At 44.4% G+C, this 26,826-nt stretch overlaps 1 protein-coding gene across 1 annotated transcript; it reads left to right on the top strand.

Moving 5' to 3' along the window:
- LOC120054170 (neuronal cell adhesion molecule-like) lies at positions 1 to 26,515 on the top strand. Its single transcript, XM_039001609.1, has 24 exons — positions 1 to 194; positions 2,032 to 2,154; positions 2,480 to 2,650; positions 4,864 to 4,920; positions 7,606 to 7,717; positions 8,535 to 8,719; positions 9,145 to 9,287; positions 9,497 to 9,629; positions 9,789 to 9,900; positions 10,090 to 10,256; positions 11,212 to 11,359; positions 11,611 to 11,735; positions 12,619 to 12,720; positions 13,162 to 13,359; positions 13,487 to 13,557; positions 13,677 to 13,902; positions 14,264 to 14,379; positions 14,519 to 14,723; positions 14,921 to 15,043; positions 15,720 to 15,896; positions 18,969 to 19,127; positions 20,024 to 20,155; positions 20,298 to 20,376; positions 23,899 to 26,515. The coding sequence occupies exons 1-24, from the start codon at positions 59 to 61 to the stop codon at positions 24,143 to 24,145; spliced, it is 3,447 nt and encodes a 1,148-aa protein (XP_038857537.1). The 5' UTR covers positions 1 to 58; the 3' UTR covers positions 24,146 to 26,515.
- Positions 26,516 to 26,826: the final 311 nt, after the last annotated feature.

The raw sequence follows: 26,826 nt of genomic DNA, 5'->3' as shown, positions 1-26,826 counted from the left end.
CTTTTCGTGGACCAGGAACGGGACCCACTTTGACATTGACCAGGACCCCAAGGTCACAATGCGACCCCACTCTGGCACCCTGGTGGTGGACATCAGTGGAGAGAAGGTTGAGTCATATGAGGGGGTGTACCAGTGTACGGCCAGGAACGAACATGGGACTGCAGTATCAAACAATATCGTCATCAGACAGTCCAGTAAGCATCTCTAAGATGTGTTATCGCTTTCACCTTTTCGCTGTCATTTTCTGTCTTTCTCGCTCTCTCTGTCTCCCTCTCTCCCTCTCTCATTTTCGCCCTCTCTCTCCCTCTCTCTTTCTCTGGCTGGGCCTCTCACCATTCTGTCTCTCCGATATCTCACCTCTCAGTCATCTCATATCACCTCATGTCTGTCTCACTCTATTCTCCACTGAGCTCATCTCTGACGTGTCTCTGATTTGTGACCATTCAATCTGTCTCTTTCTCTCTTTTCTTGAAACGAATAAGATGTATTTTCCATCATCAATGCTCTCTTCATGGCAGGTAAAGGTTACATGTGGAAAGACAGCATGATAATAATTGTTACCTGGATACACCTATTTAACCTTTAGCTTGATGCGATTTAGTAGCTTAAACTCATTCCTTCCATGTAGCTAGAACTCATTCCTTCCACGTAGCTAGAACTCATTCCTTCCACGTAGCTAGAACTCATTCCTTCCATGTAGCTAGAACTCATTCCTTCCATGTAGCTAGAACTCATTCCTTCCACGTAGCTAGAACTCATTCCTTCCACGTAGCTAGAACTCATTCCTTCCACGTAGCTAGAACTCATTCCTTCCATGTAGCTAGAACTCATTCCTTCCATGTAGCTAGAACTCATTCCTTCCATGTAGCTAGAACTCATTCCTTCCATGTAGCTAGAACTCATTCCTTCCATGTAGCTAGAACTCATTCCTTCCACGTAGCTAGAACTCATTCCTTCCACGTAGCTAGAACTCATTCCTTCCATGTAGCTAGAACTCATTCCTTCCACGTAGCTAGAACTCATTCCTTCCACGTAGCTAGAACTCATTCCTTCCACGTAGCTAGAACTCATTCCTTCCACGTAGCTAGAACTCATTCCTTCCACGTAGCTAGAACTCATTCCTTCCACGTAGCTAGAACTCATTCCTTCCACGTAGCTAGAACTCATTCCTTCCACGTAGCTGGAACTCATTCCTTCCACGTAGCTGGAACTCATTCCTTCCACGTAGCTAGAACTCATTCCTTCCATGTAGCTCGAACTCATTCCTTCCATGTAGCTCGAACTCATTCCTTCCACGTAGCTCGAACTCATTCCTTCCACGTAGCTAGAACTCATTCCTTCCACGTAGCTAGAACTCATTCCTTCCACGTAGCTAGAACTCATTCCTTCCACGTAGCTAGAACTCATTCCTTCCACGTAGCTAGAACTCATTCCTTCCATGTAGCTAGAACTCATTCCTTCCATGTAGCTAGAACTCATTCCTTCCATGTAGCTAGAACTCATTCCTTCCATGTAGCTGGAACTCATTCCTTCCATGTAGCTGGAACTCATTCCTTCCATGTAGCTGGAACTCATTCCTTCTATGTGGCTAGAACTCATTCCTTCCATGTAGCTAGAACTCATTCCTTCCATGTAGCTAGAACTCATTCCTTCCATGTAGCTAGAACTCATTCCTTCCACGTAGCTAGAACTCATTCCTTCCACGTAGCTAGAACTCATTCCTTCCACGTAGCTAGAACTCATTCCTTCCACGTAGCTAGAACTCATTCCTTCCACGTAGCTAGAACTCATTCCTTCCACGTAGCTAGAACTCATTCCTTCCACGTAGCTAGAACTCATTCCTGCCACGTAGCTAGAACTCATTCCTTCCACGTAGCTAGAACTCACTACTTCCATGTCCCCTTGTTCTCTCAGACCTTTTGGTGACATCCGATGACTGTAGAAACCACATACTGGTACAGTATACCATGTTTTCCTCGTGTGTATTTGGGCTATCTAACTTATGAGGTGTGTTCCTCTCCACCTCTTCAGGGTCCCCCTTGTGGTCGAAGGAAAGAAACGAGCCGATCATCGTTCAGGAGGGCGTGTCTCTGGTGCTACAGTGCCGGCCCCCTGCCGGCCTGCCCCCTCCCATCATCTTCTGGATGGACATCAGTAAGTCGCATGCTATTTGTTATGTCTAGGCCTGTTAGCTACATACTGTACATAGAGAAGGAGAAATGCAAACACCCGAGTTTCTGAATGGGGAAATCTTAGATTGCCTGTCCTGTTTCTTTCTGGGTTCTTTGCTTGTAATTGATGAAATTAAATGAGATATTTACTAAAGTCTCCAAACTGTTGCTCACTGACATTCCTCCTAATTGCCACCTCTTCCTCAGTCTCCCAGAGACCGACTCAGATCATTAGGATATCCCAGGCCTTAACCATGTCTCTCCCCCTTCCCTTTCGACTGAAACACATCTCTCCTCTCCTCCCTTAGACTTCCAGAGGCTGCCTCAGAGCATCCGTGTGTCCCAGGCGTTGAACGGAGACCTGCACTTCTCCAACGTCCTGAAGGAGGACTCGAGGAACGACTACATCTGTTACGCCCGCTTTCCTCACACACAGACCATCCAGCAGAAACAACCCATCACCGTCACAGTGCTCAACCGTGAGTGCGTGCGTGTGCTCATGTGTGCACGAGTGAATGCGAGCATGTGTGTTCCTGCGTGTGGGTGTGAACGTGCTTGCGCGTTGAATGTGTGTGTCAGTTTGGGTAGGAGGGAAAGTGTGTTTCCTATCTCTGATCCCAACCTCAGCGTCGCCAGGAGTAGTCCAGTAGTCATTATGATGAAAAGACACATTGTAAAATAACTTACAGGTTATTCTCTGCATTACGTGCAATGTAGCCCCACCACCAAGTTAACTGAATTTGTAAAGCCTCTGCTTTCATGACTGCTCTGTATAGTGTACACTCTCAACAACAAAAGGCCTTCTCATACAGTCTAGCGTTTACCACTGACTGATTGCCATGATGCCAAATTGTCCAGACCGTACAGATTCACAGACGAGGTTTGATGACCAATATCTACAGTTGAAGTCGGAAATTTACATACACCTTAGCCAAATACATTTAAACTCAGTTTTTCACAATTCCTGACATTTAATCCGAGTAAAAATTCACTGTCTTAGGTCAGTTAGGATCACCACTTTATTTTAAGAATGTGAAATGTCGGAATAATAGTAGAGATAATGACTTATTTCAGCTTTTATTTCTTTCATCACATTCCCAGTGGGTCAGAAGTTTACATACACTCAATTCGTATTTGGTAGCATTGCCTTTAAATTGTTTAACTTGGGTCCAATGTTTCAGGTAGCCTTCCACAAGCTTCCCACAATAAGTTGGGTGAATTTTGGCCCATTCCTCCTGACAGAGCTGGTGTAACTGAGTCAGGTTTGTAGGCCTCCTTGCTCGCACACGCTTTTTCAGTTCTGCCCACAAATGTTCTATAGTATTGAGGTCAGGGCTTTGTGATGGCCACTCCAATACCTTGACTTTGTTGTCCTTAAGCCATTTTGCCACAACTTTGGAAGTATGGTTGAAGTCATTGTCCATTTGGAAGACCCATTTGCGACCAAGCTTTAACTTCCTGACTGATGTCTTGAGATGTTGCTTCAATATATCCACATAATTTTCCTACCTCATGATGCCATCTATTTTGTGAAGTGCACCAGTCCCTCCTGCAGCAAAGCACCCCACAACATGATGCTGCCACCCCCGTGCTTCATGGTTGGGATGGTGTTCTTCGGCTTGCAAGCCTCACCCTTTTCCCCCTTTTTCCCCCAAGCATAAAGATGGTCATTATGGCCAAACAGTTCTATTTTTGTTTCATCAGACCAGAGGACATTTTTCCAAAAAGTATGATCTTTGTCCCCATGTGCAGTTGCAAACCGTAGTCTGGCTTTTTTATGGCGGTTTTGGAGCAGTGGCTTCTTCCTTGCTGAGCAGCCTTTCAGGTTATGTCGATATAGGACTCGTTTTACTGTGGGTATAGATACTTTTGTACCTGTTTCCTCCAGCATCTTCACAAGGTCCTTTTCTGTTGTTCTGGGATTGATTTGCACTTTTCGCACCAAAGTACGTTCATCTCTAGGAGACAGAACGCGTCTCCTTCCTGAGCGGTATGACGGCTGCGTGGTCCCATGGTGTTTATACTTGCGTACTATTGTTTGTACAGATGAACGTGGTACCTTCAGGCGCTTGGAAATTGCTCCCAAGGATGAACCAGTCTACAATTTTTTTTCTGAGGTCTTGGCTGATTTCTTTTGATTTTCCCATGATGTCAAGCAAAGAGGCACTGAGTTTGAAGGTAGGCCTTGAAATACACCCACAGGTACACATCCAATTGACTCAAATGATGTCAATTAGCCTATCAAAAGCTTCTAAAGCCATGACATCATTTTCTGGAATTTTCCAAGCTGTTTAAAGGCACAGTCAACTTAGTGTATGTAAACTTCTGACCCACTGGAATTGTGATACAGTGAATTATAAGTGAAATAATCTGTCTGTGAACAATTGTTGGATACATTTCTTGTGTCATGCACAAAGTAGATGTCCTAACCGACTTGCCAAAACTATAGTTTGTTGACAAGAAATTTGTGGAGTGTTTGAAAAACGAGTTTTAATATCTCGTGTATGTAAACTTCCGACTTCAACTGTAGGCTTTTTTAATGTATGATCAGTATCCAGTATTTTGTTCCGTTCACACGGTTTGATTTTAGAATCAAGCATTTATGTTAATTTTGCCCAATCCCTTTACTGCTTGTTTACTATCACTCAATTTCAACATGTGGCATGTTTGATTATTTCCTGTTTTGTTACAGTGGATGCAATCAATGAGACTGTTGCTGCTTTATACAATGAAACTGATTTTCTTAGTGGTGAGTTTTGGTACCCCCTAGTGGTCATCCTCCTCCCGTAGTAATCAACCAACTAGATACCAACCTCTAACGTTACAGTAACCCCTTAACCGTTTCCCTAGTGATTTCTCCCTACGTTGGTTGGCAACCAATATTAGCAATCAAACACATAACTAGCATTAACCCTTTACCCTAGTGATACCCTTTCCCGTAGTAGTAAACCAACACTAGAACTCAAACCACTAACATTCAACCCTTAAACGGCTCCCAACTTCTGATCCTGACTTGTCCAATGAAATAACATTTTGTGAGAGACTACATTCTTTTCGACAGCAACTATTTATTAACATCATTTCAAATGCTGAACCATTGCATGATGACTCTGCCTTTGCCATCCTCATACACAACATGGCCAAAAGTATGTGGACAGCCCTTCAAATTAGTGGATTCGGCTAGAAAATCGAGCAAACAGCCATGCAATCTCCATAGACAAACATTGACAGTAGAATGGCCCGTACTGAAATGCTCAGTGACTTTCAACGTGGCACCGTTATTGGATGCCACCTTTCCGACAAGATTTCTGCCCTGCTAGAGCTGCCCCGGTCAACTGTAAGTGCTGTTGTTGTCAAGTGGAAACATCTAGGAGCGACAACAGCTCAGCTGCGAAGTGGTAGACCACACAAGTTCACAGAATGGGACCCCCAGACGTGGAGGAGGCCGTAGGAGGGCAACAACCCAGCAGCAGGACCGCTACCTCCTTCTTTGTGCAAGGAGGTGCACTGCCAGAGCCCTGCAAAATGACCTCCAGCAGGCCACAAATGTGCATGTGTCAGCATATGGTCTCACAAGGGGTCTGAGGATCTCATCTCGGTACCTAATGGCAGTCAGGCTACCTCTGGCGAGCACATGGAGGCCTGTGCGGCCCCACAAAGAAATGCCACCCCACACCATGACTGACCCACCGCCAAACCTGTCATGCTGGAGGATGTTGCAGGCAGCAGAACGTTCTCCACGGCGTCTCCAGACTCTGTCACGTCTGTCACATGTGCTCATGTGCTCAGTGTGAACCTGCTTTCATCTGTGAAGAGCACAGGGCGCCAGTGGCGAATTTGCCAATCTTGGTGTTCTCTGGCAAATGCCAAACGTCCTGCACGGTGTTGGGCTGTAAGCACAACCCCCACCTGTGGACGTCGGGCCCTCATACCACCCTCATGGAGTCTGTTTCTGACCGTTTGAGCAGACACATGCACATTTGTGGCCTGCTGGAGGTCATTTTGCAGGGCTCTGGCAGTGCACCTCCTTGCACAAAGGCAGAGGTAGCGGTCCTGCTGCTGGGTTGTTGCCCTCCTACGGCCTCCTCCACGTCTCCTGATGTACTGGCCTGTCTCCTGGTAGCGCCTCCATGCTCTGGACACTACGCTGACAGACACAGCAAACCTTTTTGCCACAGCTCGCATTGATGTGCCATCCTGGATGAACTGCACTACCTGAGCCACTTGTGTGGGTTGTAGACTCCGTCTCATGCTACCACTAGAGTGAAAGCACCGCCAGCATTCAAAAGTGACCAAAACATCAGCCAGGAAGCATAGGAACTGAGAAGTGGTCTGTGGTCACCACCTGCAGAACCATTCCTTTATTGGGGTGTCTTGCTAATTGCCTATAATTTCCACCTTTTGTCTATTCCATTTGCACAACAGCATGTGAAATTTATTGTCAATCAGTGTTGCTTCCTAAGTGGACAGTTTGATTTCACAGAAGTGTGATTGACTTGGAGTTACATTGTGTTGTTTAAGTGTTCCCTTTATTTTTTTGAGCAGTGTATTTTATTCAGTAGATTACTTTACACTTTCTCTCTATTATAGTAATATATTGAATTAGAGCAAAGTAGATTGACAGCTTCCAAACTGTGAATGTTCCAACCACTACCAACACCCCAGTTTGTTATTTGATTATTTTCACACCAGCCAACCTAATTCTTTCCTCCCAATCCACTTTTAAAACACTCTTTCATCTCCTATCAGTTCATTTCTCATTGTTTGTAAAAGCATCACTTCCTGTGTGTCTGTCTGTCTGGTACCCTGAAGATACATGTCGTGTGAATAGATATAGTCAGTCATTTTGTCAGGAGGCTACATCAAAGCCAATCGGAGAGAGTCGATTCTCAAAGTAATGCTTGCATGTGCCTCAATTAATGTCTACATGTATCATCGTTGCCACAGTCACAAGCGCCATTTGTTGAACTCGTGAAATCATAACCACCAATAATCCTTTTGATTGTCCTCAAAGTATTTGTTATCCATATCTTACACTACTAGAAAGTAGTTTACTGTTATAGCTGCATAAGAAAATACATGTTCTACAAATGTATACCGCCTCTTAGTACCCCTCGTCCAAAGAGCACCTTCACAGTAAGTGATGAAGGCGAGGATTCAATCCAATACAGATTTAGCACCTTCACACAGCGATAGACTTTTAATTAAAGGCCATTTTCCTATATGCTTGCGGAGATCAGGTTCACTAAAAACTCTGCTCAAACAGGAATCACCTTTGAAAGTCAATTGCTGGGTTTGAGTGTGAGCCCTGACCTGGTCCTCCACAGTGGCTCAGCGCTGACTGTGGTAGAAGAGCCATAGAAATAGAATAGATAGAACAGTAGAAGTCTTGTTGTGACTAACTGTGTCTCTGACCCCTCCCCTGTGACTGCAGATGGCTCGGCGGAGGAGAGGAGACCCACCTTCCTGATTCCGTCTGGCTCCAGCACCTCCAAGATGGTGCTGAGAGGACAGGTCCTGGAGCTGGAGTGTATCGCTGAGGGACTGTAAGGACACAGTGTCAATGAGAAAATGTCCATTTGTTTTACCTGTATTATGTTTTTAATATACCTCTATTATTAATGCATTATACCATTTTGTATGTGTGCTTATACACTGACTGTGCAAAACATTATGCTCTTTCCATGACATAGACTGACCTGGTGAATCCAGGTAAAAGCTATGATCCCTTATTGATGTCACTTGTTAAATCCACTTCAATCAGTGTTGATGAAGGGGAAGTGACCGGTTAAAGAAGGATCTTTAAGCGTCAAGACAATTGAGACATGGATTGTGTATGTGTGCCATTCAGAGGGTAAATGGGCAAGACAAAAGATTTATATGCCTTTGAACGGGGTATTGCTGTAGGTGCCAGGCGCACCGGTTTGTGTCAAGAACTGCAACGCTGCTGGGGTTTTTCAGTTACCCGTATCAGGAATGGTCTACCACCCAAAGGACATCCAGCCAACTTGACACAACTGTGGGAAGCATTGGAGTCAACATGGCCCAGCATCCCTGTGGAACGCTTTCGACACCTTGTAGAAAGGGAAAAGGGAAAGGGAAAGGGAGATACCTAGTCAGTTGTACAACTGAAAGCATTCAACTGAAATGTCTTCCGCATTTAACCCAACCCCTCGGAATCAGAGAGGTGCGGGGGGATGCCTTAATCGACATCCACGTCTTCGTAGAGTCCATGCCCCGAGATATTGAGGCTGTTCTGAAAGCAGAAGGAGGGGGGGGGGGTTCACTGGAAACTTCTAATGTGTTCCCTATCTCTCTTTCTCCTCCCCCTCCCTCCCACCCTCCCTCTCCTCCCCCCTCCAGACCCACTCCAGAGGTGTCATGGAGTAAGGTGAGCGGGGAGTTCCCTGCCAAGCGGACTTCCTTCCTGCACTTCCAGAAGACACTGCGTATCGTTGACGTGTCTGAGGCGGACGCCGGAGAGTACCGCTGCACCGCCCGCAACCGCCTGGCCTCCGTACACCACACCATCCGCGTCACCGTCAAAGGTTGGTCATGTGACTTAGCAGTTAGTGCCACTGACTGGCTGGCACACATGTAGCCTATAGCAGAGTGGTCATGGGTTAGAATTCAACCCGCTGCTCTTCTGACTTGCGGTCGTCCTACTTTTCCTGTCTGCTTTTCACTATGCTGTTCAATAGCACCACAAAACAACGGTCAGTGATGAGCAGGGCTGAAATCGGTCGGGAACGCAAGGCTGACTTGTTCTATCTGCCCTCTGGGCTTCTATGCTGTATGCTGTCTATCTATCTCCCGTATAGATTTTTAAATTGTGTTATCTGGAGCAGGGGGTTCAGTCATTAACCGGTTGCCTGCCTTTCGATATTGTTCACTGTGCCATTGTTGCTGACCCTTTTGTGATGTGAGGTAATCAATAACCCAACCATCGGCTTGCCTTGTGTTCCCCTCCCAGCGGCCCCGTACTGGATCAGTACCCCCAGAAACCTGGTGCTGGCTCCCAGGGAGAGGGGTAATATGATCTGCAGGGCCAGTGGTACCCCCAAACCCACCATCACCTGGGCCATGAACGGAATCCCCATAGAAAGTGAGTACTCAGTATTGATTGATTGATTGAGAGGCATTGCCTATATCTCGTACAGTGTACTCACTGTGCACACACACTAAAGTATATTTCCCCAAATACTTGCAATGAAGTCATTGTATGTGCCAATGTGAGGTTTAGACAAGGTTCAAGTGAATCATTTTTATAGGTTTATGATGACACTTTTGACACTTGTTTTAATCCTTTGATAGATTCACCTAAGGACCCTAGTAGGAAGGTGGAGGGTGACACCATCATCTTTGAGGAAGTCCAGACTGGATCCAGTGCAGTCTATCAGTGTAACGCATCCAATGAATATGGATATCTGCTGTCCAATGCCTTCGTCAACGTTCTCTGTGAGTCAGCACATACTTGAATTTAGAACTCAGCTTTTTCTGTCTCTGCTTTGGATTGCATCCTGACGTGATCTACACTGCATGAACTCAGCACTCACTATTGTTGTCACATGGTTTATCATGAAGAATTTAAGTATATAATCATTGTTGTCTCTATAGCTGAAACACCCAGAGTCCTGACTCCAGCTAACAAGGTCTACCAGGTGATCAGGAACAACCACGCCTTACTGGACTGTTCCTCCTTCGGCTCGCCCATCCCCAAAATAACATGGTGAGTTCATGACCCATTGAATTCTTAGAAGACCACGTCCAGATTTTCCACCCTTCTCTCAAAGTTTCCACTATTGTTAAATCCATGATGAGGAGGGGAGGGGTGGGAGAAGGGTGGAGAATATGTGACGCAGTCAAAATGTTCCCGGCTTAGAAGCTCATAGCCGGTGGTTCCCTTATCCCCTGTCAGGTTTAAGGACAGCAGGTCCAGCACCCTGGACGGGGACCCCTACGTGCTGCATGAGAACGGGACTCTGGAGATACATGTGGCCCAGGCCGTCAACAGTGGGAAGTACACTTGTGTGGCCAGGAACTCTCTGGGCATCTCTGAGAACCACGTCTATCTTGAGGTCAAAGGTGAGAGCCTAGGATTACCACAATACACCCTGTTTTATGCCTTTTTGTTATTTAGCTTTTTTGAAACCAACTTCCAAGAGTTGCTGAAAATATTTGTCATATCCTGCTTACTCTACCTGACATCATTTCTGGTGGACGGTTACAATAAAGAAGTATAACAGCTGAACAAGCTTGGGTTCATCCTTTAGGGGAGAGTGGGGTAACCTGAGCCCTGTTTTACATTCAGTATTACTCCGTCAAGGGAAATGTAGTATTCTTTCTAACATAGGTTACCTACATATATTTTAGGATGTTGTGTTTCCCTGGAAATAATTAGAATTCTTGTAAACATTTGTCCCAAAAAAAGTGTTCTCTTGGTACAACTTAACCCGAGTATGGGGTAAATTGAGCCGCTGGACAGTGTAAGTTAAGACACCTACAAATGTCTGCACTGAATGAAATATTACCACTATCTTTTTAAAACAATGTCTTTCTTTATTTCCCAAACACAATTCTACACAATCACAATCACTTTTTTGTCTTTTAATAATTTTAAGGATATTGGTTTAACTTACCCCAAAGCAAACATTTTGACTATATTAGCCCACACAGTTACAAGGATGCACTTACATGCTCGGTTTAGGACCTCGTATTGAAGCTTATAGAGACCCCAACTGATGTATAGAACAATCTTGAATATCTACGTTGGTTCAAATACAAGCATAATGAAACCTGAACACAATAAATTCATTTGACTTGGTGAAAATCCGTTTTTTTTTTACTTAACTTGCTTACCACTTTTCCCATGTGGTTTCTTGGTTGACACTCCATGAAATGATGACCTCTTCCTAACTATTTTGTCAAATGATTAATTTTGGTTTATGGTTTCCTAGAAACAAGGGAGGCTCAACTTACCCCTTTGACTCAACTTACTCTGCTCTCCTTTACTGAGTTTCCTGACCCCCTCTCCCCTCAGAGCCCACGCGTATCCTGAAGCAGCCGGAGTACCAGGTGGTGCAGAGGAACAGGAACGTGGTGTTTGAGTGTAAAGTAAAACACGACCCCTCCCTCATCCCTACCATGACCTGGGTCAAAGACGACGGAGAACTACCCGACGACGAGAGGTCAATGGTCGTCAAACACACATTTTCCAACATAGAGCACCATGCAATTATATCTACAACGGTCAATCCGAGCTTTATAGTATGTCTCCTCTTGTGACAGTATTTTAGTTTATCCGTTATTCCATCAAGGCTAATCTTCCTGACTTCATACACAAAACACACAAATCAACCCAAACAAAAGGGTTGTACACTAACATAAGAGGACATAAGAGGAGACATTAAACTGACTGACATTGACTATGTCTTCCCAGGTTTCTGGTGGACTCTGACAGCCTGACCATAACCGACGTGACAGAGAATGATGCAGGAACTTACACCTGCATCATGGCCACCACTCTGGACCAGGACTCTGCTAGCGCTGAGCTCATCGTTGTCGGTATGTACACTCTCTCATACGAACAATCTCCACATGCTTTTGTGAATCCTTCAAGTACAAGTGTAACTGGGTTTTTACCTTCCTTGAAGTATAACAGCATTTCTGTTAAGAGTATGGGTTAGTGTTGTTGGGGGAAAATAACATTATTCTGTCGTAAATGTGTAATAATACCCAGTGAGAGAGAGAAGGTGGTCTGTCTTATTGTACCACTAACCGCTGAACCCCTACTTCACTCCTACCTGCCCTCCTACCTGGCAGAGGCAGCTCCTACTCCAGCTATAGTCTACGGTAAACCAGCATCACACACAAGCGGGTGCTTAAGCTATGCTTCCACGCTTGTGTGTGTGGTGGGATCTGTCAGTCTGGTCTGCAAACTCAAGCATGCTCTGCTGCTCGCAGATGTGATCATCTATTCTGTTTGTTTGTAATATCACCAGCCCCTGGACCGATGGGCGGACCGGAGGGACTATCATTTTGATTTTAAACCACCGTGTTTTATGGCCTTTTGGATTTCAGTCTTACTGTCTGCGGTTTGCAGATTTTTTTCGTTCCCCCGCTTATATGTCGAACGCTCATGCTGTTTTGCATGTGTTGAGTAGATACATGACCGACGTAGTACAATTCAAACTTCTAGGTTGTGCGTGTGAAGTAATTAGCAGTGCCTTTGAATGCTAAGATCATTTATCTCCCTCTCCATCCCGTCACACAGCGGGGTCCTTCTGAAAATGCGTCATCTCCATCCAGCTCGAGAGCGCATGCTGCTTCATCGTTAACCTCAACATTGAGTCGTGGCGTTGCTGTCGTGTCGTTAAAGTGCTACTCCAATGCACTGTCCTAAACCCAGTTGATTTATCTCCTCATGTCTTGTGTGTTTCTTCTCCAGAACAACCAGACCCTCCTACTGACCTGGAGCTGACAGACCAGAAGCCCAGGAGTGTCCAGCTGACCTGGATACCCGGAGACGAACACAACAGCCCTATTCACGGTATGTGTGCGCGTGTGTCTGTTAATGACCTTACTGGCCTACTCTCAGAAGCTCTCAGAAGCTCGAAGCTGACTGTATCGTTATTATCCTGAGAGTGTACTGTAGCTAGTTAAACTCAGAATGCGTTTAATGAGGTTAGCACCACTCAGAGCACTTGCTAGTTATGTTTGCACCACACTACCCATGTCATATGTCTTCAACAATGGATTTCATGGGTTTTAAAAATGTGCAGGTTTGGGGATAGTATCTTCCAGGATGTTCTTGTTAATTATCCAGTATATGAGTGCGCTCAGAGAGCTTAGGCCTATTTGCATTTGATTGTTAACTCTCCAAAGACGGGAGTTAGCTAATACATTCCAAATACAATCTAATGGTTGGAGTGTAAAAAACATGGCTTGCGTTCTCTGCAATCGCTCACCACTTTTCTACCCCCCCCCCCAGTGTTTGTGATCCAATACACAGACTCTCTCCACCACCATGGCCACTGGCACAACCTGACCCTGGTTCCGGGCTCTAAGACCACGGCCCACCTTAAGCTGTCTCCTTATGTCCACTACGCCTTCCGAGTCCTGGCCCTCAATGAAGTGGGCTTCTCCAACCCCTCATTGCCCTCCCGCATGTACAAGACCAACCCTTCAGGTACAGACTGTAGGATTTACTTGCTTAATGTGGTTGATTGCGTAATGTGTTGACTTACAGTATGTAGATTTGGGCATGCTGTTGATTTTGGCATTTTGTTTCATTGGAATTTGTTTGTCCCATTTAGCTCCTGATGAGAACCCCAGTGGAGTTGATGGCTTTGGAACGGAACACGACAACCTTGTGATCTCATGGAAGGTAAGCATCATTGTATGTGTAAGGGTGATGGTGCCTGATGTACTCTTAGCCAAACTAATGAATTACCTTCGGATTCAGTAATTACAATGCGGTTAAACTTTCTCTCATCTTATCTGCAGCCAATGTCAGGTCACCAGGCCAACGGACCAGGCCTGCAGTACAAGGTGATGTGGAGACAGAAGGACGTGGACAAGGAGTGGACGTCAGTGACCGTGGCTAACGTCTCCAAGTTCATGGTCTCTGGCACGCCCACCTTCACACCCTACGAGGTCCAGGTTCAAGCCATCAACGACTACGGGATTGGACCTGAGCCAGCTGTGGTCACCGGACACTCCGGGGAGGACTGTGAGGAACAACTCAACTTTGCGTTTTAGGGAGACACTATGGTCCAGTTTCTTGAACACAGATTAAGCCTAGGATAGTCCTGGACTAAAAGCATGCTAAATAGATTTTTTTTATTGCAATTGATTTTTAGTCCAGGGCTAGGTTTGATCTTGGTCTTGAAAACCGACCCATACAGTATGTGTTTGCGTGACTTGCCAGACTAAAAGTTGTCGAAAGAGACTACATGACTACAAGTATCTCTCCCTTTAACCTGTACTGTGACGAGTTACTGTAACTAGACCAGTGGGTTTAATGAAGCCTCTACATTGTGTCCTGCTCCCTCTAAACTGTGTTCCACTCCCTCTAACCTCTGCTTCCACAGTGCCGATGCAGGCACCAGACAATGTCCAGGTTCTAGTGTTGAACAGCAGTCTGGCTGAGGTGCACTGGGAGCCTGTCCCACCTAAGACAGTACGGGGACGTCTTAAGGGATACAAGGTACACACACACACACACACACACACACACACACACACACACACACACACACACACACACACACACACACACACACACACACACACACACAGCTCTGGATCATCCCCCGTTGAAAGCATGTCGTTTTGTGTCCTACCAGGTGTACTACTGGCGTGAGCGGAGCCTCCACAAACACAACCCACACCATGTGGAGCAGCAGGTCCTGACCTTCAGTGGGAACAAGAGTCATGGCATGCTCCCAGGCCTGCAGCCCTACAGCCTCTACCTGTTCAACGTCAGGGTCTTCAACGGCAAGGGGGAGGGCCCCGCCAGCTCCAACCAGCAGTTCGAGACCCCTGAGGGAGGTAGGAGGAGCCAACATTCTATTCTGTTCGTATCGAGGGTATCATGTCAAGGCCAATTCAGCTAAGGTTACAGGTCTGTTTCTATGCTTTTATGCTGCATACGAATTGCCATTTGCAGACAATAAACGTGCTGTTGTTCACTGTGTGTCTGCCAAACAACGTGCTGTCGTTTACTGTGCGCCTGTCATGCTCTACAGTCCCTGGGCGGCCATCTTTCCTGAAGATCACCAAGCCTAGCCTGGACTCTCTCACTCTGGAGTGGGGCCCTCCCTACGACCGAAACGGACTCCTCACCGGCTACACCCTGAAATATCAGACAGGTGAGCTTCCATAGCTTATACTTATGTTTTGGCTGTAGGAGGGCTAGGTCAGCCATCAAATAGTAGGCATCAAGAGGTTCTGCCAGAGCTTCGACGGAGGGAGGGTTAGGTCAGCCATCAAATAGTAGGCATCAAGAGCTAGAGGTTCTGCCAGAGCTTCGACGGAGGGAGCACCTTTACTGGTTAGCAGTATCTTAGCCAGGGAGTACCTTTTCTATTTGTAGCTTGTAGTCCTGTCTGCTGTTCACAGTATGCCCTCCTTTACATGTCTTGTTAGCGCCATATGTATTCGGTATTATTGCGAGGTGTATGTACCAAGGGGTCTAGCCTGTGATAGCTAGAAACGACATCATCGAACAGTGAGAACCACTCCATAGCTTTGATGGATAATCTGATGTCACTTCCATCCACCTCTCCATCCCCCCACCTTTCCACCCGTATTATCTTGCTACACCTCTGCCCTTGCCCCCTCTTTCACCTCTCCCTCCCTCCCTCCCTCCCTCCCTCCCTCCCTCCCTCCCTCCCTCCCTCCCTCCCTCCCTCCCTCCCTCCCTCCCTCCCTCCCTCCCTCCCTCCCTCCACCCATCCATCCATCTACCTGCCCCTTCTTACTACAACTTTTCCCCCTTCCACTCATCTTGCTACACCCCTGCCACATCCTCTTCCACTCTTCCAGTCAATATCTCCAACGTGCTGGGTCCGGTGGAGGAGCTGGCCCTGCCAGCCAACGAGACCACCGTCACTCTCATTAACCTCAAGTACAGCACGCGTTACAAGTTTTATTTCAATGCCAAAACAGGCCAGGGAGCAGGGCCTGTCGTTACAGAGGAAGCCGCCACTATCATGGATGAAGGTAAGTGTTAACGTGTTGATGATGGTCACAAGCAGAAAACAACCTGATCTGTAGTCAGTTTCTATCGATGCATACCCCATTCATATGAGGATTACCTGTCAACCATTTTGAATGCTTCAAGTCAACTCAGGAATGTCATCCCCCAAACATCTAGATTGTGTTTTTGTGTTTTATACTTAAGCAATAAGGCCTGGTGTGCAATAAGGGTGTGGTATATGGCCAATACATCTACGGGCTCTTCTTAAGCATGACACAATGCGGAGTGCCTGGATACAGCCTTTAGCCGTGGTATATTGGCCATATACAAACCCCAAGGTTCCTTATTGCTATTATAAACTGGTTACCAACGTAATTTGAAGAGTAAAAATGTTTTGTCATACCCGTTGTATACGGCTTTCAGCCAATCAGCATTTGGGGCTTGAACCACCCAGTTTATAATTGTTTATAAAGCATGGTACTCTGTTTTGTACTGTAGGTCGTTTTTGTGGATGTTTGTGGATGTACAAAATCATTTTAGCGTTTAGCATGTGAAAAGGTCTACAGAATCGTACCAAAGCATGATATTACCTCAGTGTAGCAGTTGTAATAACAATAGTGGATTGTGTTCCAGTTGTACTTTGTTAAACACAGTTGGCTCATTCTCTACCCTTGTGCACCTTCTATACTGATATTAAAGCATGTTCATTTGGACTTCTCTGAGACTCACTCACGGACACATCCGGGGACTTCAGGGGTCAGATCATCGACCTCTATATCCGCTTTCTCCCCTTTTTTGTGTCCCTTTTCCCTCTCAAAAGTCCTAATGCATCAGCCCTCAGTCGGTGTGGTTGTCAAAGTGCACACCCCTCCTACAGATGCTCCTCACACTGATCTGAGCCTTTATTAACAAAGCATCTCTGTGAAGGAGGACCATGGACATTCCACATGGGAGATATGGGAAACTCACTGGGGTCATAAAATGTATAGATGGGTGGGTGACACCTACCAAGAGGGTGTTGACTAACAAGAGGGATAAGAGTATAAGATTGTGAGCTTTCTAAATGTACGCACTCAGCTGACGGCATCCTTGCTAATAAACACGTGAAACTTCTCTTGAGCTTTTGGTATCACTTCCTTATTGCCAAGAGGTTAAAAAAAAATCGCATTTTTCTTTTTAACAAGACAAAACAACCAAAAATGTGTCACTGTCCCAATACTTTTTGGAGCTCACCGTAACTGGATAAAGACGTTCAAATGTGACGTGATGCATCTTTGGCTGCTGCAACACCTTTTGCCATACAACAGACTCAAGACACCTCAAGAGTCTTATTTTCTAACTGCGTTATGGAGACTTTAGCTCTCCCCCTGCAACTGCTGATCTATGTCTATTTCTATGTCCGGCTGGTGCTGCCTGTCCCATGCATGACATTGTGCGTGTTTGAACCTTGCTCAAACTGATCCCCCCCCCCCTCAAACATGCTGATTGTCTGTTTGCACTTCCGCTGCATGCCAATGGACCTGTGTAACCTCACTGCCGATCTTTGCCTGTGGTTTGTGTCGTCTACCTCTGCCGCTGGTGTGTCTGTTGTGTGTCTTCGCCTGTGGTGTTGTGTGATGTTTCTTATCCCTCTCCATGTTGTTCCAGGGAACGCCCAACCCTCACCTCCCGTAGCACGGTCTCCTCCGACACACCTCCCATTCCACAAGGGTACAGCTGCTATAGACCTTGTCACATTCCCAGTCATGCCGTAGTACGTCATATTGTTGCTTCTCTTCTGATTGACGGTTCACAAGGATTTGATGTTATCATCCATTGTATTATAGAATGTGTATTACAAATGTTTAGGCTCTAGCGTATTAATTTGATCGAAAGGCTCATGAACAACAGAGGAACTGTAAGGTTATTGATCGACTTTAGAGTGATAGAAGCTGGAACGGAAAATCGAAGCCCGTCTCGTTTTGATTTGGATCTGTAGACTATGTTGTGATGTAGACGGATGTAAATGTTGAATCACGAGCTAATATTCCGCAATAGGTGAGTGCATAGATAGGCGCACCATCTGAAGGTGAATTAGACTCCTCATTTTATTGAAGCTGAATTTAGCTTCATTGCTGTCTTCTTCTCTTGTGCTCAGTGCATCCAGCGGCTCCGGCATTCGGGAACGTTAGCTCTTCCGTGGGAGAGGACGGAACGCTGATCAGTTGGGAATACTGGGGAGCGGAAAAAAATGTTTACGTAGAATATATAGTAGAGAACGATAACAGTAAGATATATTCCTCTATCACGTATATTTCAACATTATAGGTGGCAAGAGACTCCTACTCAATGACTGACTGTTGCAGGTGTATTAAAAACTTGGCAGTTATGAGGCTGGCTGCTGTTACTTTGCCTCGTGCCCAGATATGAGCAAAAACTGATTTCTGTGATTGGATAATACAAATATCCTCTGTGTGATTGGCCAGAATACAGAATATTGCCTTTAAACAGTTGGCACAAACCTATTCAAATGGTTCATAGTCAAAAGCAGCATAGACAGTCTCAAATAATATTTCACGTTCAATGTCGATTGGACTTGTTTTTATTGACCAGCAGTGAGGGGTTAAAAACACACAGTGTGTGTAGTATGGCTCTCTCACACCTATACCTTGAAAATAATCAGGAAGTGAATTAGCATGATGCGTCATTCCTATCAATTCAATCCCAATAATGTAGTTTCAGACTCTTTTCAGTCTCCTATTCAAGAGTCACGCTGTAGTATTTAGTCTCGTAACCCCAGTTCACTGAGACGCATCCCACAAATGTTTGTAATCACCATACTTCATTCGTAGAACTCCATGAAATAACATAACGCAAATGTACAGATGTAGTAATATCTAATATAGATACCATATGTGATGCTATATATATTACCCCACCTCTGCCTATAGCGTTTCAATAGATACACAAGTAAAAACCATCTCTGCATGAACACCAATAGCCCATTCCAACTTATCAGTGTACGGCGTACGTATTAGGACATGAACACTTCTCGACTGACTGCAATGGATGTCCTAATATGTGCGCCGTACATCTTTCGTCCTGCAACTCTCTAGGTGAAGAGGAGTGGCAGAAAGAGTATGTAAATGGCTCTCGGGCCTATGTGCTGAAGGGCTTAAAGGAGGGCCTGTCCTATAGGGTGCGCGTGGTCGCCAAGGGTCACAACGGCCAAGCGGTGCTCCACCAATCAGAAGAGCTTTTGGTGATGATTCCAGGTGAGGCAGCACGCGGTTGGCGCCCGGCCTCGCTTTGCCTTGCCCTGTGTTGTGTTGTAGAGATTGAGAAACGTGTGTGTATGCGGAAGCTTTGTTATTCTTCACTACTCAAGAAACCTGTTCGGTGCCTGTGGTATACAATCCCTATATCTGTTGTTGAAGTTTTTCTTATGGAAACATACTGTAGGCATGTTCAGTAGAGATGTAGACTTGGTAGTTTCCTGACCTGCATGATGTTGTCCTGTTCGCATATTTGTGTTGAAGTTAGGAACACAGTCTTGTTTCTGGAGAGACGCACAGTAAGAACATTCTCATATAGATGATGGATACCATTCACATGATATAGAAGACTGATGTGTAACTGTCTAATAATCCACCTAATTCTCTCTCCCGCTGTGGTTAACATTTGGTTTTGTTTGTAATGTGTGTGTACTGTGTGTGGTGTGGGGACGCGAATGTTGTTTGCGTCATGCACTGTAGAAGTCGAGCTGTTAGCCGTCTTCAATACGCTCTGCATTCATGTGCCTGTAGCTTCCGCGAGACGAGATGTTTAACATAACATCACTAACACACCAATTGTCTTTTGCAGTAACACTATGTAACAATTTCCAAACAATAAAATACTTACAAAGGGCTCTTTGGAAACCTACTTTCATACTATCATGCACTTATGTCTCCTCCACAACTTGTTGGTTCGTATCCCCTTTAGTAGCCTTGATTACAATAGAAGATGTCTAAAACACTTAGAAGTTAACAAAACTTTATTGTGCATTAGATTTTCATTGTACTCCAGTACAGGAACTAAACGTTACTTATATTTCCTTTCTCAATTAAAGCAACAGGCCAGTCATGAACAGTTTTCTGATAGTCTCTTCCTTCCCTCTCTGCCTGACCAGCTATGGCAGCCCGACAGGTGGACATTGCTACTCAGGGCTGGTTCATCGGCCTGATGTGTGCCATCGCTCTCCTCATCCTCGTTCTCCTCATCATCTGCTTCATACAGAGAAACAAGGGAGGAAAATACCCAGGTGGGTACTTTTGGTTGACACACAAACACGCATGCATACACACACAGCACACACCTACGCATACACACGTTGTCGCCTTCATATCCATCACCCATCTTAGGCCGTAAGTAAAAAGACCCATTTGATGAATCTCTTCCCCCAGTGAAAGAAAAGGAGGACGCGCACACAGACCCAGAGTTCCAGCCCATGAAAGAGGATGACTGTACTTTCGGGGAATACAGGTGAGAAACATGACTCTCCTGGAGCCTGTTTGGCCCTAATTCTTCCCTGCCCCAAGCCCCACCCCCCAACCACCCCCCCAAGCCCTTGCTCCCTCCCCAGACCTGGTTCCTGTCAGCAAGGCAGGCGCTCTGGCCTCCCCATCCTAACAGCTGACCTCCACTTGCCGCGGGCCTACCATCGTTCTAACGGATTCTGGCATTGCAGACCTTTGGAGCTACACTGTAAAGCACAAGCCTCTTCTTCTGGAAGAGGTTGGGTAAGGGACAAGGACGGGGAGGGATTCTTCTCCGCTTAGTGCGTTGGTGGCTTGGGGGCCAGATTGATATTGTAGTGTGTTTGACTGTGTTGCGTCATTCGATAAGCAGGATATACAGTATTATTCAGGTCTACGTTTTCGGGGTATAGGTTTTTCGGGGACTTTTAAAAGCTTTTTTGATTTTTTTTTTTCAGTATTCCAAGCTGGCATGCATAGATAGCTGCCCCACTAATTTCACATTTAGAACCAAATGAGTACCTTGTAACAAATACATTGTGCATATAAATATATAGTAGCTTTTGTATTATGGAATATACGTACATACTTAATAAATTAATATTTGCATACATATGCATACTGTACAGTAAGTACACTCATCCCAGTTGATATAAGCTCTGACTAACTGCAGTAATCTAGTTATGCTTGCTATAGCGCCTTCTAACTGTTTTTAGGCTGCTTGCTTTTCCAACCATGCACGCAGATATTAAGAAAAATGAAGCACTTTACTTATTATGTATAGCGTTTTTGGAAACATTATTTTGTACTAGTCCAGCTTTTTCCCAATTTATATGAAGTTTTTTTCCCTTCTTATATTTGATATTATTACTTTTTGTATCATGTATTTAAACATAGAATGTATATTATAGAACATATTTATCTATGCTGTAATACATAAATACACTACACCGCCAAAAGTATGTGGACACCTGCTTGTTGAACATCTCATTCCAAAATCATGGGCATTAATATGGAGTTGGTCACCCCTTTGCTGCTATAACAGCCTCCACTCTTCTGGCAAGGCTTTCCACTAGATGTTGGAACATTTGCTGCAGGGACTTGCTTCCATTCAACCACAAGAGCATTAGTGAAGTCGTACACTGATTATAGCCTGGCTCGCAGTCGGCGTTCCAATTCATCCCGAAGGGAATCGATGGGTTTGAGGTCAGGGCTCTTTGTAGGCCAGTCAAGTTCTTCCACACCGATCTCGACAAACCATTTCTGTATGGACCTCGCTTTGTGCACAGGGGCATTGTCATGCTGAAACAGGAAAGGGCCTTCCCCAAACTGTTGCCACAAAGTTGGAAGCACAGAATCATCTAGAATGTCATTGTATGCTGTAGTGTTAAGATTTCCCTTCACTGGAACTAAGGGGTCTAGCCCGAACCATGAAAAACAGCCCCAGACCATTAGTCCATCTCCACCAACATTTTCTACACCTGTCAGAAACGGGTGTGGCTGAAATAGCCTCATCCACTAATTTGAAGGGCTGTCCACATACTTTACACAGTGTATATGGAATTATGGATATATAATGTTGTGTGATGTGCATGGCGTGATGAAGATCGTATATAAAACTCGCTGTAGGCAATAATGTCTTGAATGAAGTCATAGATACGTATGTACAGTATGTCATCCAGTATGAAGCTATCAGCATGTTGGAGTTAAAAGGCCATGTTGGAGTTAAAAGGCCATGTTGGAGTTAAAAGGCCATGTTGGAGTTAAAAGGCCATGTTGGAGTTAAAAGGCCATGTTGGAGTTAAAAGGCCATGTTGGAGTGGAAGATGTTATGTCAAGTTTCAACAAGGCAAAAAAGCTATTCTTATTCGGTCCACATAACTCTTATCTCGTTCACGATCATAACGTGAGAGACAATACGCTACTAATAAGCTAAACCTGTCCATTCAAATAGCAAAATAATAGACAATAGAACAGAGTGTATGTTGTTGAAATGACAAGTATTAGACAATATAACACAAGGCTAAATGTGTAATATACTCTATATTACTTGTTATTTCCTTTGTGAAAGGAAATCAAATGTTCCATCCATGCCATTATTCCAACCATGGAGCTTTTATGTCAATAAATACTCATCTAACTCTACTAAGCTGTTCCGGTTTGACTGCAGGCGTGCATAAATCCTGTAACTATGGTGTAACTATTGACCTTGAATGCGCCAGTGTCTACACTTACAAGGGGGCAATGTGATGTTGAAGAAAGATACATACTGCTATGTTTGGATGGATGTGTGGGTGCTGTGTGCTTAGACACAGAAGGGAACAGTAAAACCCACATGAAAAACACAGATGGGTTAGCAACCAGTGCAGGCTTGTCTCATCTGTGCATGCTGGTGGGTGGGTGGGGGGGTTGTGATTATCTCTCTCTGCGTGATCACTTCCTCTGCACTCTTGTTAATTGGGGTATGTAGGTCTCAGACAAGGTAATGAAGGGCACTGCAAGACCGGCCTGAGAGGAGTGACCAAAGGGCTGCTATACTGTGATATCGTTCTGATAAACAGTACTTACTGCCACTTGGAGAAAAAGGCCTGCTGTAAACCCACCCCAGATTTACACCACTGTCCTTGTCTGTGCTATAAACTGTCATTAACTGTCACAAAGCCTACATAGTGGTGTCATAACTTATCATCATCATTGGTGTCCACTGCAGTGCTTTCAGTCGTTAATCTGCAGTAGGATTGCATCCTGATGACGTTGGAGTCTTGTTAAATAGTTTTATTAGCTGACATAACCTGTTATGAATGGCTATAACAGGTGTAATACAAGTGTGATAGCATTATGAAGGCTTTATGAAAGAGAGTCCACCTGCTCTTCACTGTCATGAGTCATCACCTGACATTGATTTGAATGTTGACTAACTAATGTTAATCCTCAAAGAAAGATTTCTTTGCAGTTTCTTCATTTGTTTGCAAAAGTGTGATTGTCTGTTATTTATGCTTGGGGATGTTTGGCTGACAATTAATTCGCTTTTCATGTGATTGTTTATTACATCTTTGGATTTTCAGTTTGTCATTGCAACTTTTGTTGGGGAGAAACGTTTATGTCTAGCAATACAGCAAATATGTATTATTTTCCACCTCATGTCATGGCTTCAGGGGAAATTTGGAATGGGTATGATTTTGCTTGTATTCCCCTGTTGCGTGATGAAAACCAACTAATCGCTCACATCATTTTTTTTAGACTTGGGGCTAGATTTTTTTTTAAACGATACTGTCAGAAGTAGTGCCTTCTGAGTCCAAATTTCAACCCAATTCAGGATATAAACAAATATTTTCATAAGCTGTGAAATAATATATGTTTTTTCTGGAATTAGACACATTTGAATCCAGGCTATCTTTCTTTACAATACTTGGGTAATGGTAGTAAAAGTAATTGGAAATTCTTCAGTGCTCCATCTAAAGAAAACGCCATTCACTAAACTCCTTGTTTACATCTGTCATCATTTCACCTGCATGTCGTTTTCTCCTAGTGACACTGAGGACCATAAGCCGTTAAAAGGGAGCCGCACGCCGTCTAACGGGACGGTGCACAGGGACAACAGTGACGACAGTTTAGTAGACTACGGCGGCGATGGGGGTGACGGCCAGTTCAACGAGGATGGGTCTTTTATCGGACAGTATAGCGGAAAGAGCTCCGCCAGGGACACTGCTGGGGGTCACGAAAGCTCTGAGGCCCCGTCCCCTGTTAATACCTCCGCTATGAACTCCTTTGTGTAGCCAGCTGGTTGATCAGTAGGTCAGCCAGGTGGAGGGATAGGCAGCCAGGCCAGTAGGTGGTGCTGCAGTAAACTGAACTCCTTTGTAGCCAGCTGGTTAAACAGCCAGGCCCGTAGGTTTGTGTAGCCAGACATTTGGACATCCAAACCTGTAGGGGCTCTCCAGTGGCTGTTCTATTCGCCATCTTCACAGGGCTGTTCCTCACGTCACCTTGTGGCTTATTGTCATCCCATGCCCCACCCATCCGCACACTACTGTCACAAACACATAGGAGACTTCTTAAGAGACACATAACAGACACGTGTGAGATTCTGTACACTAACGCAATGCTGCAGGACACTACTGGAGGATTGTACGTTATCATTTGGGAATCACTGAATTTGTGGAGGGATTGTGGAGACTATTCCAACTGTTTTATTCTCTGTAGCCTATTGACTTAGTAGCGACACTTAGAACCAGACATCTTCCTGAAATGATGTACAAACATATATTAACACAAATGAGTAGATTATTACATGGAAGGTATTGTCTATCTATCTTGAACTACTATGCGGTACACATTTGAATTATTTGGGTTTGCCATATTGTTTTTCCGGTCAAAGCATTATCTTGATATTATTGTGTGTGTTAGAGGTACTTTTCCCTCCAGGGCAACCGTAAGGAGGCGTCAGTGTCTGTCGACATGGTGGTGAAACGTGTCACTAAGTATATGAATATTATTCATTGTCTTTTTGCAAGACGGGGGCTGTTTGTACAGTTTATACAGTTGCATTTACAGTGCAGGATAATGTCTAGTGAGCTTCTAAAAGTATTCTTCTGCCTGAATCTATAATTCCGACTCCAAGCAGGCTCAATCAAGCATGACTCAAGTTACATGAGTCGCTGCATCCACGCCCCCACCAGGGGATGCTGGTGTCACTTTAAATGGGAGGACAGGCTCATCGTAATGGCTCGAGTTAAATGAACGGAACGGTATCAAACACCAGGAAGCCACCAGCCTCCACTGGCCCTCACATGTCACCTTTGTTTTGATCACTGCAAATGCCGAAGTGCAGCATGCTATCATGACATCATCATCATCATCATAACCGTTGACCTGCACGTGACCTTACTTCCTGTGGTTGCACATCACATGACCCTGACGGTGACCTTATGGCGCTTCCTGTGAGACCCAAAGTGCACGTATTGACATCCAACTCTTTTCTTTTGCTTTTCTTTAAAAATGTTGCGTTTTATTTGTGGTGCTGGGTGGCCTTCAGCAGTACTGTGCCTTTTTAATACAGAACTCTGATTTCAGTTCAGTCTAGATTCATTCACAAAAAGACCGTTTTACTCAGAGTTCAGTGAGTGGAATGCCCATGAAGCAATAGTCATACTCTGAGGATGATGGGTTCAGCTAGGAAGGATGAAAGGATGGAGGACTCCATAAATTAAGGAATAATTCATACAGTCATCTTTTGAAAAGCTTCAAAATGCTTCTCCCTCAGATAAGCGGCTTAGGGTTGCCATATTGGACACGGTCAATGCTCTGTACATTTTTTTCAAGGTTCGGGTCATCTACGAAGTGTTTGGTCATATTTTTGCGCGGTGTGTGCGTGCGTGTTGAGGGGATAATATTCATGCTAGTCACTTATACTAACTACATTTGATGGCCTTTGGCGTGATAAGGAAGGGATCGGAAAAAAAATATTTCTTAACTTGCATCAAGTTTTACGTTGTTTTTTTTTAATGAACATTATTCGTTGCATTTGTAAATATATACTCTAATTGACTGTACAGAAAACCACTGCAAGAGGAGCTTAAATGGATAGTTCACCCAAATGACAACATTTGATCAACTATCCCTTTAAGAGCCCGAGAGGCAGAACTGTGCATGTGAAGGTTTGACTGGCTGAGAGAGCTGTGTTCAATATAGACTACTTCTATAGAATAAATATACATTTTTTGTTACAATTTTTTTTTTTTTTTTTGCTGTGAACATTGTACATTATTGTAACTAACAGGACAAGAAGTTGCTCATGAGTTCACATTTGGATGGTTTCCATTTGTCAGCTATATAGTTGTGTGTTTCTGAAATGTCCCTATTTTGTACTAAATAAAACCATACAGTACTCTGGAAACCTTCAGATGTAATGGACTTTGGAGTGTAAGATAAGTACCCCTCGATGTACTGCGTCATTCTGGTTTATGTTGGTTATATGAGCAGCACAAGGACTGCCAAACTCTTCCACTTAGTGACAGTATTGAAAATGGTTTGGTGTTCTTATTCTAAAACAGTTTCAAGGTTTTTACTAACAATTTATTTGTATTTAAGTTTCTCCACGTAGTGAAATAATGAATTTCCAAGTAAATTGAAATATAATGAATGAATAAAATATTATTATCTTCTTCGATGTCCATTCTATCTTTATTGTAAAACTTCATTCTGACTGTTCTAATATTCGTAATGTTTTTAATTAAACAGCAATGCAATGGAAGCAAACGGAGCATTGCAAATTCTATGATAAAACCAATCTTATGAAGGCATGATAAAGTAGGTGCTACACAATGGCTCCATAAATATTCTATTATATTACACTACGATAAAGTGTCATAGCAGCAGTATGTTTTGCTCCACAACAGACCAACTCCTTGGCAATGGGAATAAGCATCAATGAAGAGGACGATGATTTCACACCTTC

Source organism: Salvelinus namaycush, chromosome 9, assembly GCF_016432855.1.
Source record: "Salvelinus namaycush isolate Seneca chromosome 9, SaNama_1.0, whole genome shotgun sequence".
NCBI lineage: Eukaryota > Metazoa > Chordata > Actinopteri > Salmoniformes > Salmonidae > Salvelinus > Salvelinus namaycush.
The sequence above is the reverse complement of the archived record's forward strand: the minus strand, read 5'-3'. Positions and strand labels throughout refer to the sequence as shown.

Excerpts from the sequence above, each read along its gene's own strand:
- LOC120054170 (XM_039001609.1), top strand. The coding sequence starts at position 59 with ATGCGACCCCACTCTGGCACCCTGGTGGTGGACATCAGTGGAGAGAAG. Across the intron at positions 8,720-9,144 it reads CATCCGCGTCACCGTCAAAG|CGGCCCCGTACTGGATCAGT; the intron begins GTTGGTCATGTG and ends TTCCCCTCCCAG. Across the intron at positions 15,897-18,968 it reads CGCCACTATCATGGATGAAG|GTGAAGAGGAGTGGCAGAAA; the intron begins GTAAGTGTTAAC and ends GCAACTCTCTAG.